Source organism: Dendropsophus ebraccatus, chromosome 1, assembly GCF_027789765.1.
Source record: "Dendropsophus ebraccatus isolate aDenEbr1 chromosome 1, aDenEbr1.pat, whole genome shotgun sequence".
NCBI lineage: Eukaryota > Metazoa > Chordata > Amphibia > Anura > Hylidae > Dendropsophus > Dendropsophus ebraccatus.
Genome location: NC_091454.1, coordinates 15986576 through 16001170, shown reverse-complemented (window position 1 = coordinate 16001170; position 14595 = coordinate 15986576). Strand labels below are relative to the sequence as shown.

General features: G+C 42.0%; 1 protein-coding gene across 1 annotated transcript in view; it reads left to right on the top strand.

Moving 5' to 3' along the window:
- Nucleotides 1–14595, top strand: part of EFCAB6 (EF-hand calcium binding domain 6) — a 79012-nt gene that overhangs the window by 19881 nt on the left and 44536 nt on the right. The window contains exons 8-10 of the mRNA XM_069967992.1: nt 4955–5103; nt 11608–11718; nt 12506–12626. Of these exons, the coding sequence (XP_069824093.1) occupies nt 4955–5103; nt 11608–11718; nt 12506–12626 (381 nt within the window). The remainder of the gene's footprint in view (nt 1–4954; nt 5104–11607; nt 11719–12505; nt 12627–14595) is intronic.

Here is a 14595-nt window from a genome sequence, read left to right as displayed (position 1 = left end):
GTAATTTAGATGTAAAAAGACAAACGTCCCTAAACAGAATGGCTTTAACTAAGTGTAAATGTACACTCACTAAACTTTTGACATATCGTAGTGGATCGATAAGGTCAAGATGCTGAGACCCCCACTGATCGCCATCTCTAAATCTTTTGTCTCTATGATGTGCTAAAAAAGTTTATTCTACACTTCAATCATCCAGGGATATTACTTTTATCCCCTCTAAATTCCAGACATATTGTTATAAAAAAACCGACTAGACATCAGGGATATCATTATTCACTAACTGGACATTGGAAAGGATTTACCTAGTAAGGGGTTATTATTGTAGACCAAAGGAATACCATTATTGGTCTGATTGACACCAGGATTATTATTAACCCAAAGATGATTTTATTAACCCACTAGACACCAGGCATTTGTTAGTTACACCTCTAGACACCAGGGGTATTATTAAACCCATTGGATAGCATGGTTATTATTCACTACCTAGACACCAGGGATCTTATTCACCCCCTAGGCACCCCCTAGGCACCATGGATCTTATTCTACCCCTAGACCCATGGGTCTTTTTCACCCCCTAGACAGCATGATAAGATTTTATTCACCCCCTAGGCACCATGGATCTTATTCACCCCCTAGGCACCATGGATCTTATTCACCCCCTAGGTGCCATGGATCTTATTCCCCCCCTAGGCACCATGGATCTTATTCACTCCCTAGGCACCATGGATCTTATTCACCCCCTAGGTGCCATGGATCTTATTCCCCCCTAGGCACCATGGATCTTATTCACCCCCTAGGCACCATGGATCTTATTCACCCCCTAGGCACCATGGATCTTATTCACCCCCTAGGCACCATGGATCTTATTCACCCCCTAGGCACCATGGATCTTATTCAACTCCTAGACACTATGGATCATATTCACCCCCTAGGCACCATGGATTTTATTCCACTCCCTAGGCACCATGGATCTTATTCACCCCCTAGGTGCCATGGATCTTATTCCCCCCTAGGTACAATGGATCTTATTCACCCCCTAGGCACCATGGATCTTATTCCCCCCCTAGGCACTATGGATCTTATTCACCCCCTAGGCACCATGGATCTTATTCACCCCCTAGGCACCATGGATCTTATTTACCCCTAGGCACCAAAAAATTTATTTAACCCCTACACATCTTTGATATTTTTAACCCCCCTAGGGATAATAATAACTTCCTATTCACCAGGGATAATAATAACCTCCTAGACACCAGGGAAGTTTATTCAACTTCCTACAAGCCAGAAACAAAGGATTAAACCCCCCAAGACACCAGGGATAATACAGTAGACACCAATGATATTACTAGTAACCTGTGAGACATCAGGAAAAAAAACATGGTTTTCTTAGGGCATCGTCACACTTCTATTTGAAGGTCACATGTGAGGACTTCATTTTTCTTGTTAAAAATAAGATCCGATCCAGTCAAGACCTATTAGTTATGTTTCAGGGTCTATAGTGCTCGGTGCTTTGGGAAAACAGGGCAGTTGCTTACAGCAACTCAAATAGATTCCAAGTTCTATCTGATAGGTTGCTATGGGCAACTGCCTCACTTTACTGCTCTTACCGTATCCTATGTAATATGGAGCAGAGGGCCAAACAATAGTCGTAGACAATGAAGTCCAACAATTGTGACCACAGCATAACCTGACATCACAGATCTAATATGATCTAAAAAAAACAACAAAAAAAACAAACTTGAGAAGACAGCAAACATTACAAGTCAGTGACAGATTGCAGAACAATATGGTTCGTATCATGCCAAACAATAAGCACTCTCACTGTTGCTATGGTTCCCGTCAATAGTAGACAATAGAACGACGTAATATGTCTGTGTGCGTTTAAGAACAATCGTGTATATATATATATATATATATATATATATATATATGCATATAATTGCGCTTAGATGCATTGCTGGAGTGTGAAGAAGACGTATTATAGGACGCAAATGTGTGTTCAATTAAAGGCAAGTTAATTTCCAATCCAAAACCATCTGTCGTTGCTTAAGCAAACAGCCGACAGAGAAGAAATCTCCGTGTATGTGTGGCTGTAAGGCAAGTTTTACAATTACACGATGGGCAGATGCTGCCACACTGGGATGGCATTTGTCATTGTGTCACTTCTCCACCGGTTACGTTCTTGCATTGAACCAACGAGAAGCAAAAAATCCTTACTATGGATTCAGCCCAGACTCCGAGGGCCCTAAGGGCTCAGGCACATGGTCATAATACGGCTATGGGCCCGCCTTGCACCTTGGCGTGACTCTGGGGCTATATAGGGATACATTCAATTTCTTACAGAAGTATTCTTCCCTGGATGCAGTGGCACATAGTGCACCTATGGGGACTTAATAACCCCCTTTTTACATCCCTTTGTCCTATGCTTGCTTAAAGGGGTACTCAGAAGAAATACAATTGGTGTCAGAAAGTTATACAGATTTGCAAATGACTTATATTAAAAAAAAAAAAAAAAAAAAAAAAAAAAAAAAATCTTCCAGTACTTATCAGCTTCTGTATGCCCTGCAGGAAGTGGTGTATTCTTTCCAGTCTGCTGCCACCTCAGTCCATGTCAGGAACTGCCCAGAGCAGGAGAGGTTTTCTATGGGGATTTGCTACTGCTCTGGACAGTTCCTGAAATAGACAGAGGTGGCAGCAGACTGCAAAGAATACACCACTTCCTGCAGGACATACAGCAGCTGATCAGTACTGGAAGACTTGATTTTTTTTTTTTTTTAAATAGAAATTATACTGAATTAAAACCACCCAGACCCCAACCGATTAAAACGTAAGTAATTTCTCTATGGCATAAACAGTTTATTAAATGACAATAACACTTGAAAACAGGTCTTTGTGGCATAGAGAGGCAGTCTTATATATAGCAGATGGTGTGTATATATATATATATATATATATATATATATATATATATATAGTCTTATATATAACAGATGGTATATATGATCACTGCCTTTACTCAATCGGTACTCATCCAGATTGAAGGCCTAGCAATTTCTAGGCAGCCTGACCCATCAGACCCTGCAGAATACTGTATGGATATGTAATACAGGTTATATTATGAATGTGTTTAGTTACTGCTGTGGTTAGGCTTAAAGGGGTCTAATAGCCTCTAATTTTTTTTTTTTTTACTACAAACTGAATATGGGTTAAAATAACATAAAAAAGGAGTTGAAATTACTTTTAAAAACAGGTCTCCCATTCAGTTTCTTTGTTTACTTTGCTACAAGATAACAGGTTGTCTCAACATGTGACCAAGGCAGCCTACCACCTTACATGGTGGCAACATATCAACCTCACTGACATCATTATGTAAGCATTATGTATGCGTTTGTGTGCATCCGTTTTGATCCGTTCTTCCATTGACTTCCATTATAAAAAATAAAATCTGTTTTTTTTAATGGACAAAAAATGAGGTTGACTACGTTTTTGTGTATGTTAAAAAAACGGATCTGTTTTGATCCGTTGTTTTTATAATGGAAATCAATGGAAAAACGGATGCACACAAATGCATCCGTTTCTCATCATTTTTTTTGCAAACGGAAACGGATTGCAAAAACGTAGTGTGAACCGAGCCTTACAAAGTTTACTGCTGATGGAAAATGCCAAGGATGAAGCAGGAGACACCGAGGATGAAGGGATATCTCTTACCTTCATCCTCAGTGCTGTTCTCATGCAGTTAGTTGTTTACTCCTCGGTACGGTAAAACCGTTAGGAGGATTGCCCCTCCCCCATAGTGCCGATCCACCCCCGGTCAGCCAGCCCCTTTTAGTGATAATCAATGGAGCCAGCCGAATCATCGGGCAGTGTTTCTAACAGTCTTACCGTACCGAGGAGTAGACTACTTACAGTACAGGAACAGCGCCAAGGATGAAGGTAAGAGACATACCTTTAACCTCGGCGTCTCCTGCGCAACCTGCTGATAGTTTCCCTTTAATTAATGGGGTATTTCCCCCCCAATTGAATGAGGTTGGTTCCAGCATGAATTTTGGGCTCCGTTTTTTTTTTCTTTTATACTCAGTTCTGGCCTGTTTTGCATTTTTTGCATAGTTTAGAATTTTTGGTTTATTTTTAATTAGTATTATTTTTTTTAAATACATTTGCGTAAAAATAATTAGAATTTTTTTTATTTATAAATCCATTCCTAGACTAAACACACTTATTATTTCGCGTATCCGGTCCCGGGCCCGTACAATTACCGCCATAAATATTTTTTCATTAGCATAAACCCGACAGATGAAAAACGTAGCGCAAATATGGCCGAAGGCGACGTTTCTATATCTAAACACAATCTATATATAGACGCCGTATGGAATCATCTGTTGGGTTCCACATATTGGCTGGAATAGAATATGAATAATTAATTTCACAGAGATTTAAAAAAAAAATAAAAAAAAAATAAATCATTATATACAAAAGAGCAAAATAAAGCTCAATTTTCTATCTTTGAAAAAGCGACAAACCTCTCAGCGTGTGTTTCGAAACGCGTTACCAGATTTTTTTAAATTTTTTTTTAAGATTGGAGCGGAGTCTCTTTTTTTCTTTTTTTTTTAGCTCAGCAGGTAGTGTTTAAAGTCTGCCGTAATGCACAGAACGGGCCCAATATTTATTTTTTTTTTTTTCCATCTCAATTTTTACAGAACTGGTAATTATACCAAAGGAATAAAACTTGTCACTCGAGTCCAATTAGAATAAGTACAGTCGGCTTTTAGGCAAAACGGTAAAACTTATCAATTAAACATCTGAAGCCGCTCGTCCGACATTACATACAAATACGCTAATGTTAAAGGGAAAAAGAAAAAAAAAAAAAACGAGATTTTTTTTTCCCCGTCTTTTTGTAAAAAATTAATGAAGCTGGTTTTATGAACAAAGGCTTGTACAATGTCTCCCCATACAGATGGCCTCCTCCCAGCCGGATCTTGTAAAGGCCTTCAGATCGTTTGACGTAGATCACACTGGATGCGTTCCTCTCGATGCCTTCAAGTCAATCATTAATAACTTTATTTTCCCGCTATCCGACCGAACATTTCACGAGTTAATGAGCAGGTAAGACCCCTGATGTTTCCTCCAGAGCGTCTTGAAGTGTCACAGAAGATGGATTAACCTCTGGTTTCATTTGCAGGAAAAAAATATTTTTTGCCAATTTATTCCGAGAACAAAAAAAAAGGCCAAACTTTTAGACTTTTCTTCCAATTTAATTGATTTTTCAAAGCTCTGTGGTGTTAAAAGTTGTTACGTTCCCGCACGGCGCACATCGGCCGAGAGTCACATATTCCACCTTTCAGGCTGTGTTCATGCATTTTTTTTGTGTTTTTATTATCATACCTTTTTTGTTTGTTTTTTAACCATTTAAGCCATTTTTGTGGTGTGACTTTTTTTGAGCGAGTGTAAATTGTTGAGTGTAGATTTCGATCTGTGGCGGGTGACAGGCACATTTAAAGGGGTTATCCAGCGCTACAGAAACATGGCCACTTTTCCCCCCTACTGTTTTCTCCAGGTCAGGTGCAGTTTGCAATTAAAGGGGTACTCCAGCGGGGGGGGGGGGGCACTTTGTCGCACTTTGTCCAGCGGCGGGTCCCGCATTGCGGTGCCCGGTTCCCGGCCGCTTTCTGGTGTCTGACGCGGGCCCGAGACGTGACGTCTCAGGTCCGCTCAGTCAGTCAGTGAAGGAGGCGGGATCTGAGCGGACTTGAAAAGGATCCTGCCTCCGTCACTGACTGGCTGAGGCGGAGCCAGCGTGACTACATTCCTCTGTGGCTCCGCCCCCATGCCTAGTTACCAGGCGCCGGGACCGAGAATTAAAGATTGATATTTTGAAATTGCCACCCGGCCAGTCATCTGTAAGGGCCCTATTCCACCGGACGATTATCGTTCAGATTATCGTTAAATCGCTCGAATCTAAATGATAATCGTTCGGTTGAAATGCAGTTAACGATTAACGACCGAACGAGAAATCGTTGATCGCTTTATAAGACCTGGATCTATTTTTATCGTTGCTCGTTAGCAAAACGTTCGCAAATTGTTCGCATTGAATAAGACGTCGTCCTGTCGTTCGCAGTAGATACAAACGCAATAGCGAAGAACTAGCGGAGAAGAAACGATCGCAAATACGATCATAAGTAACGATTATAGTTCCATGGAAATGAGTGAACGTTTTCAGGTCTTTCGCAATAGCGGTCGTTTGAGATCGTTAATCGTTAAAAATTATGCGAACGATAATCGTCCGGTGGAATAGGGCCCTAAGGTACTAGCACCAAATCACACTCCCTCAGGGAGGGGAGTGCTTCTCTTTTTTTCTTTTTTCTTGTCGACAGAGAAATTTGGGGCTTGTTTTTTGTAGGACCTGTTATACTAATGAAGGACATCTCTCATTTTATAATGTGTCTCCGGGGGGAGAATGCAGTACTATTGTGGGAGATGTTACACTGCAGGCAGTGCTCCCTGGGGAAACAAATATGCAAAGTAGCTTTCCTCCAGAAGGAAGCAACTAGCTTTCTAGTGCCACCCATTGGAGGTAGTTTGCCTTTAAATCAGTGATCCAGTGATCAGGGATCATCAGTAAAAGCAGAATTTCCTCCGAAAGGAATGAACCTGATTTTTTTTTTAGACGTTTGACAATACAGAATATTTGATATTCCAAAAGTTGACAGGTCCCATTGGTGGCAGCATAGAGACAGTGTCCTGTGAATATAAGCAGGTAAGCGGAGTCTCTCTGTCTCCGTATACACCCTGGAAGAAATGCTGAACGGGAGACTATTAAAGGGGTAGTTCACAAAATTTTTTTTTTTTTTTTCAAATCAACAAATCTTTCAGTACTTATCAGCTTCTGAATGCCCTGCAGGGAGTGGTGTATTCTTCCCAGTCTGGAGAGCGAGAGAGGTTTTCTATGGGGGATTTGCTACTACTGCTCTAGAGGTGGCAGCAGAGAGCGCTGTGTCAGACTGGAAAAAATACACCACTTCCTGCGGGCATACAGCAGGTGATAAGTACTGGAAAGCCGGAGATTTTTTTTTAATAGACGTAAATTATAAATCTATATAACTTTATGGCAGCAGTTAATTTGAAAGATAAAAAATTTGAGTGAACAATCCCTTTAATAGATCAGGCCAGAGGAGGTGGAGCATGACGCAAGGGTTTGTATGACCCCTAAGGAGTAAATCCCTACCCTCCCCCCTCGGCCCCTATACCAGGCATAGTACAGTGTCTCCACGTAATAGCACAGAAATAATAAGCCATTAGAATAGCTATAAACAGCCCGTCCCTCCCGCAGACTCGGATTATTTCGCTGATGCTTTCCCATAAACTAACAGATTACATAGTTTCAGAGGCAAATGAAGGTTGTTCCAGATTCCCTAACCTACATTGATTTACTTCTAGGAACACAATGCCTCCGAAAATAGGAACCGCGTCTCCGAGATGAGCAGCACATCCATAATGAGAAGATTGTGCGCTATTATCCCATGTCGCCTAATAACGCCTTTACCTTATTAGATGGCCCCCTCTATAAATAGTCTATAGGTAGCCTTATTACAGTCCATTAACCCTATTCCGCCCTCTTAGATGTGTGTGTATCTCCTTATTGGTGATTGGCTCCACCGTATATACAGGTATAAGGGAGAAAGCTGTCTCTCTAGCGCCACCTAGAATCCTGAGAAAAGCAGCACAACCCAGAGGACGGATGGGAAGTGCCTTGGCCTAAGGTTCACTATTCAGTACAAAAAGCACTCACCTTAGTACTAAAAAGATCCAATATGACCAGGGGTTTATTTCATCAAATCACAACGTTTCAGTTCTCTCCCAGAACCTTGTACAAGCTTGAGAAACCGAGACGTTACAATTTCACATTGGATGGAATAAACCCCTGTTCACATTGGATATTTTAAGTGTCACTGTCAAAGTCACTGCAGAAATCAATAGTACAGGCGATTTTAAAAAACTTTGTAATTGGGTTTATTAGCTGAAAAATGCATTTTTATCATGAAAAAGCGGGAGAGATGAGGCACCAAAACAGGACAACAAAGAGTTAATTTACAGCTACATCACCGGGCTATCTCCTCTGAAGTCAGCACTGACCTCTCTGACCTCTGAATACCGACTTTCTCACAGGTCCTTCTGTGTAATCCTTTGTTCTCTGCTCCCTGCCGGTGACTAATCTCCCTCCTCCCCCCTCCCCTCTCCATAGGTTACACAGGGCACGACTGATGTAAAAGAGTCGAGATTTCCTGATAATGAGCAGTGGATGAGAGAGAGGAGGGAGGGGGGGGGGACCTGGGGAAAGTCTTTTTGAATGCAGATAATGGTATATTTGCCTAATAAACCCAATTACAAAGTTTCTTAAAATCGCCTGGACTATTGATTTCTGCAAAAAAAACAAAAACAAACAGTGACAAACACTCAGCGCTCCCAGACCCGCTGGCTGCCTGGATCTCCCGCTCCTGCAAAGTCATGACCCGCATCAGTGGGCCCTTCCCATTGTTTTTTTTTTATAACACTGGAACCTGGGAGAAACCTGAGCACAGCAGTGGTGAACGAGCTGGTGATACATTGCTGAGGGGGTATGAGGAGGGGTGAGTATACATTATTTATTATGTACATCCCCCTCCACCCTGGACTTCTCCTTTAAACTTTGCATATTTTTCCCAGGGAGCATTGCTTGGTCTGTAAGACTTTCTAGGCCAGTTGCTTGTCTCCTTAATGAGAAGCACCGCCTCCCAAAAGCCACATAAACTGTGGAATCCATTGCTTTCCTCTACGTGTCTTCATAGTGACCGCAACAAGGCTAATGTAATAACTTCATCCAGAGTTATTGGGCAGTGACCACTATAGGGCTTATATAGTAACTGGGCTATACTGGGCACAAAACTGCAGCAGCATGGTGATGTGAATTTCCAGATCCTGAGTTATTAGGCAGTGACTACTATGGGGCCTGTCTGGTTACTGGGCTATACTGGGCACAATCCATATAGGAAATGGATTTGGAAGAACAGTCCAGTCCCTAATCGCCAGCACTGCCCCAAAGGACAACACTACAGTCTCACCATCTAATACTGATGTGAATTTTCAGATTCTGACCTATTGGGCAGTGACCTTTATGGGGTTAGTATGGTAACTGGGCTATACTGGGCACCATTCATACAAGAAATGGATTTGTCAGGACACTCCAGTCCATAATCGCCAGCACTGCCCCAGAGGCCAACAGCGGTCTTACCGGGAACCATCTAATACTGATGTGAATTTCCAGATCCTAACTTATTGGGCAGTGACCACTATGGGGCCTGTCTGGTAACTGGGCTATACTGGGCACAAACCATATAGGAAATGGATTTGGCAGGACAGTCTACTTCTTAATCGCCAGCACTGCCCCCAAAGACAACACTCCAGTGTCACCAAGAACCATCTAATACTGATGTGATTTTTCAGATCCTGACTTATTGGGCAGTGACCACTATGGGGCCTGTCTGGTAACTGGGCTAAACTGGTCACAATCCATATAGGAAATGGGTTTGGCAGGACAGTCCAGTTCTTAATCATCAGCACTGCCCCAGAAGACAGCATCGGTCTTAACAGGAACCATCTAATACTGATGTAAATTTCCAGATCCTGACTTATTGGACAAGGACTTTTATGGGACTAGTATGGTAACTGGGTTATACTGGTCACAAACCATATAGACTATGGGTTCAGAAGGACAGTCCCTAATCGCCAGCACTGCCCTTAAGGACAACACTCCAGTCTCATGAAGTCCCATGAAGAGCAGACCGCTGCGATGACTCCCTTTACCCTGTGCTGTGAATATGTACAACATCACAGCAAAGGCAATGGAGAAGGTTTAGATCTATTAGAACTGAGCAAACCTGCACAAACCTAAACAAATCCCTAAGGAAGGTTAAAGGGCGAAAATCTTTTTCTTTCAAATCAACTGGATTCAGAGAGTTATATAGATTTGTAATTTACTTCTATTTAAAAATCTCCAGTCTTCCCATACTTACTAACTGCTGTATGTCCTGCAGGAAATGTTTTCTTTCCAGTCTGACACAGTGCTCTCTGCTGCCATCTCTGTCCGTGTCAGGAACTGTCCAGAGCAGGAGAGGTTTTCTATGGGGATTTACTAATGCTCTGAACAGTTCCTGACATGGACAGAGGTGGCAGCAGAGAGCACTGGAAAGAATACACCACTTCCTGCAGGACATACAGCAGCTGATAAGTACTGGAAGACGGGAGATTTTTAAATAGAAGTAAATTACAAATCTATATAACTTTCTGACACCTGTTGATTAGAAAGAAAAAGAGTGACCCTTTAACCCTTCTCTCCCCATAGAGAACACAGTAACACTCAGAAAATCTGAAGTATCCTATTGTCATTAGGAGTCTGTTCTGTTTCTATTGTTACCAATGACCAGAGGCTGAATGTGGTCATACACATTGGATAGAAGAAGTCTGATGGATGCTTCCCCCCAGATTGGCTGTTATGGTTCAAACCGGCCGTACATGATCAATGACATCAGGCAAAGGATGAACAGGATGGGAAAGATAAGAGAAAAACTTTATCTTTTCTCATTTCTGCTCATGTTCTCCTTATAAAAAATGTAAGAGGTATCAGTTTCCATTTCGAACAATAAAAAGCTCTATATTTAGTACAGTAAGAAGCAAAAAAAAAAAACTAAAAAATTTAGTGTAATGTTCTCAAAATGAAATCCCAAAAATACCCAGTTATATAAGTGCACAGAAGTTCTTCCATCACGTTTTTCTACTGCAGAGCTTTATGTGCTTTATGATCAGCTGATCAAATCAAATCTGCGCCATCAAATCTGCTGCGGATCCTGTACGTGTGAATGCACACTTAAAGGGGCACTCCAGCATTAATTTTTTTAATTTTTTTCAATCAATTGGTGTCAGAAAGTTATATAGATCTGTAATTTGCTTCTATTTTAAAATCTTCAGTCTTCCAGTACTTATCAGCTGCTGTATGTCCTGCAGGAAGTAGTGTATTCTTTCCAGTCTGACTGCAGGAAGTGGTGTATTCTTTCCAGTCTGACACAGTGCTCTCTGCTGCCACTTCTGTCCACTTCAGGAACTGTCCAGAGCAGAAGTTTTCTATGGGGATTTGCGGCTGCTCTGGACAGTTATCACTACTCAGACTTGGTTTTTGTTTCTGGGTCCTAAAATCCTCCTGTTGTTTCCCTTAGGGTCCATTTTGCAGATTAGAGTTCTGGGTTGTTGAAAGTAATAAAAATAAAAGCTCTGACATACAAAAACTGTATTAGTCTAGAAGAACAGCCCCCCCTACAAAGTTGCAGATAAAGCCTGCCAGGGACTTGTTTACATCAGCCCTCTCAGAAGGGAGGGGAGAGGAGGAAGAGATGGAGAGAAAAGCTAATTTTTATTTCTTCAGCAGAAAGCAGCAGCTCAGAACTGGGAGAAGGAGACTGAATAGATAATAACAAGTATGGAAGGAATTGTTAGTCTCACCCTGGGCAGCAACATATGAAAAGTTATGTTTGAGTGGAATACCCCTTTAAATTTGTCTGTTTTTTTGTTTGTTATTTTTAGGTTGAAACTTAGAACCACAGACCCGATTTCTTGGGAGGATTTTCTACAAAAGTTCCAAAGACCCGCAGTCATAGAAAACGGGCAAACCCTGCCAATGAAACCAAACCACAGGTGGGGGATCCTCTCACTTTATGTGGAAGATGTTGGGCATCATATGGGAATCTGTCGCCAAGATTAGATTTTACTGAAATGTGTTATATTCTGATTGTAATTTTTATTTGTACATTATTATGGGGGGCTGCCATCTTGCCTAAGCTACCTAACAGCATTTAGTGATATGCTTTACAGCAAGCCCCATGTACATAGGTGACAGTGAACAGGAGCTTTCCCATTGACATGAATGGGAAACATTACTAATAGAGATGAGCGAACCTCGAGCATGCTTGAGTCCATCGGAACCCGAACGTTCGGCATTTGATTAGCGGTGGCTGCTGAAGTTGGATAAAGCCCAAGGTTGTCTGGAAAACATGGATACAGCCAATGACTATATCCATGTTTTCCACATAGCCTTAGGGCTTTATCCAACTTCAGCAGCCACCGCTAATCAAATGCCGAACGATCGGGTTCGGATGGACTCGAGTATGCTAGAGGTTCGCTCATCTCTAATTACTAACCATACATAGGGGAGGCTGAGCTGTGAGCTTCATCTACTATCTTCTCTTTTTACTGTAATGCTGTACAGATCACTTTACAGCAGCCTCCTCCTTATCATCACAGACAGAACATGAAGTCTCAGCGTTGTTTTTTGGCCTACTGGTGAGAATAAAAATGGCGAGATTCCATGATGTATTTAGAAAATAGACAGTAAAATGTCTATATGGCTTCTATATCTGTATACCTGTGCATAGCCTCTCCAGCAGTTGCTATTGCCCATGTAAAATCCACTTTTACATTTTAGGGTCAATTCTGTAAAAGCCAAAGACCTGTATTTTTCCAGTGATCACATCCTACAGAAACTTCACCAGCACTTCCAAGAGGCGTACCCCTCCTTGAAACAGGCCTTTCTTATACTCGATGAGGTGAGTAGGTGTCATACATGGTATCTACCTATAGTAAGGTGGTTTCTGGTAAGACAAGCTCTCCAGGGTTTCATTGTCTCTTCATCCTATAGTCCATGTCCAAGTTGGAGACTGTTTCCCCCCGCCTCTCTCCGCAGTGACTGACAGGCTAGTGTGCATTCATGACTGGCGGGAGGAGGCAGGGGGAGCACCTGCTCTTTAACCTGACCTATAACTATGAGTCTACTGAGTCAGACTGTTAGCTGTAATATAGACCTGCATGTACGACTGACAGAGCCACCTTTGGTTTTGTTTGCTGAATTGTCCATCTTGTGGCACTTGAAGTGCATGCAGCATTCAGTAACACAGCACAGGTTGGAGATCCGGTTGTAGCAGCTTCCTACGGCTAACTAGGCAAAATAAGGTAGGGTTGTGGTCGAGAGTGTAGTGGGAGGAAGTTAACGCTGGCTGAATTCCCAGCTAGACTGTACTGTAAACAGGAATAGGAAGCCCATTACAGAATGTACACCAGACAGGATGTTGGGCTGACATAGACAATAGATAACATTGGCTGAATTCCCAGCTAGACTGTACTGTAAACAGGAATAGGAAGTCCATTACAGGATGTACACTAGACAGGATGTTGGGTTGACATAGACAATAGATAACGTTGGCTGAATTCCCGGCTACAATGTACTGTAAACAGGAATAGGAATTCCGTTACAGGATGTACACCAGACAGGATGTTGGGTTGACAGTTGAAAATAGGTTTCATCAACAATAGTAAACTCAATAGAGATGAGCGCAACTGAGTCCCATCCTTCAGCATTTGATTACCGGTGGCTGGAGAAGTTGGATGTAGCCCTGGGGAGTCCTGGAAGACATGGAGACAGCCTATGGCCTATAACTGTATCCACGTTTTCCCAGATGCGCGCATCTCTAAAAACTCATCCCTTTGCAGGGATTTACATGTTAAAGGAATTGTACGGAATCAGAAAAAAAACCATGGCTCCTTTTACCTGAAACAGTGTTGTTCCTGTCCTCAGGTTGTGTACGGTATTGCAGATCAACATTTTTATTCTTGTTATCCTTTACAGAGGTATTCCAGACTACATTTAAAGTGTCACTGTCATTTGTATTTTCTTTTTTTTTTTTTTAGCAGAAATCAATAGTACAGGGGACTATAAGAAACTTTGTAATTGGGTTTATTAGGTAAATATGCCGATATCTGCATTCAAAAAGACTTTCCCCAGGTCCCCCCCCCCTCCTCTCTCATTCACTGCTCATTATCAGGAAATCTCAACTCTTTTACATCTCGAGCCCTGTCTGTTCAATGGAGAAGGGAGGGGGAGGAGGGAGATTAGTCACCAGCAGAGAGCAGAGAACAAATGATTACACAGCGGGACCTGTGTGAAAGCTAGTATTCAGAGGTCAGAGAGGTCAGTGCTGACTGTCAGAGGAGATAGCCCAGTGATGTAGCTGTAAATTACCCCTTTGTTGTCCTGTTTTGGTGCCTCATCTCTCTCCACCCCTCCCCCCTCTGTAGAAAACCATGAAGACGGGGGGGGGAGAGCTTCAAACTGCCTTCTCATGATAAAAATGCATTTTTCAGCTAATAAACCCAATTATAAAGTTTCTTAAAATCGCCTGTAAAAATATTTAAACGACAGTGACACATTAACACTATTCAAGTTAGGGAGGAGAATAAAGAAACCTGTACTCACCTCACACTGATCCCTCACTGCTGCCACTCAAACATTGCTGATCCCTGTTGTTAGCGCTTCCTGTTTTCTTTCCCGACACATTGGGGTCACCAGTGCAGACAGTGACTGGTTGAGTAAGTATTTCCTGCATGTTGAGATGTGCTGAGATCGGTGAGCCATCGGGAAGGCATCGTTGGGGGATTAGTGGAAGGTAAGTACAGTTTTCTTTAGTTCAGCCCTACCCTAAGCAGTTTTAAATATAAGAATACCACTTTAAGCCTCCCATC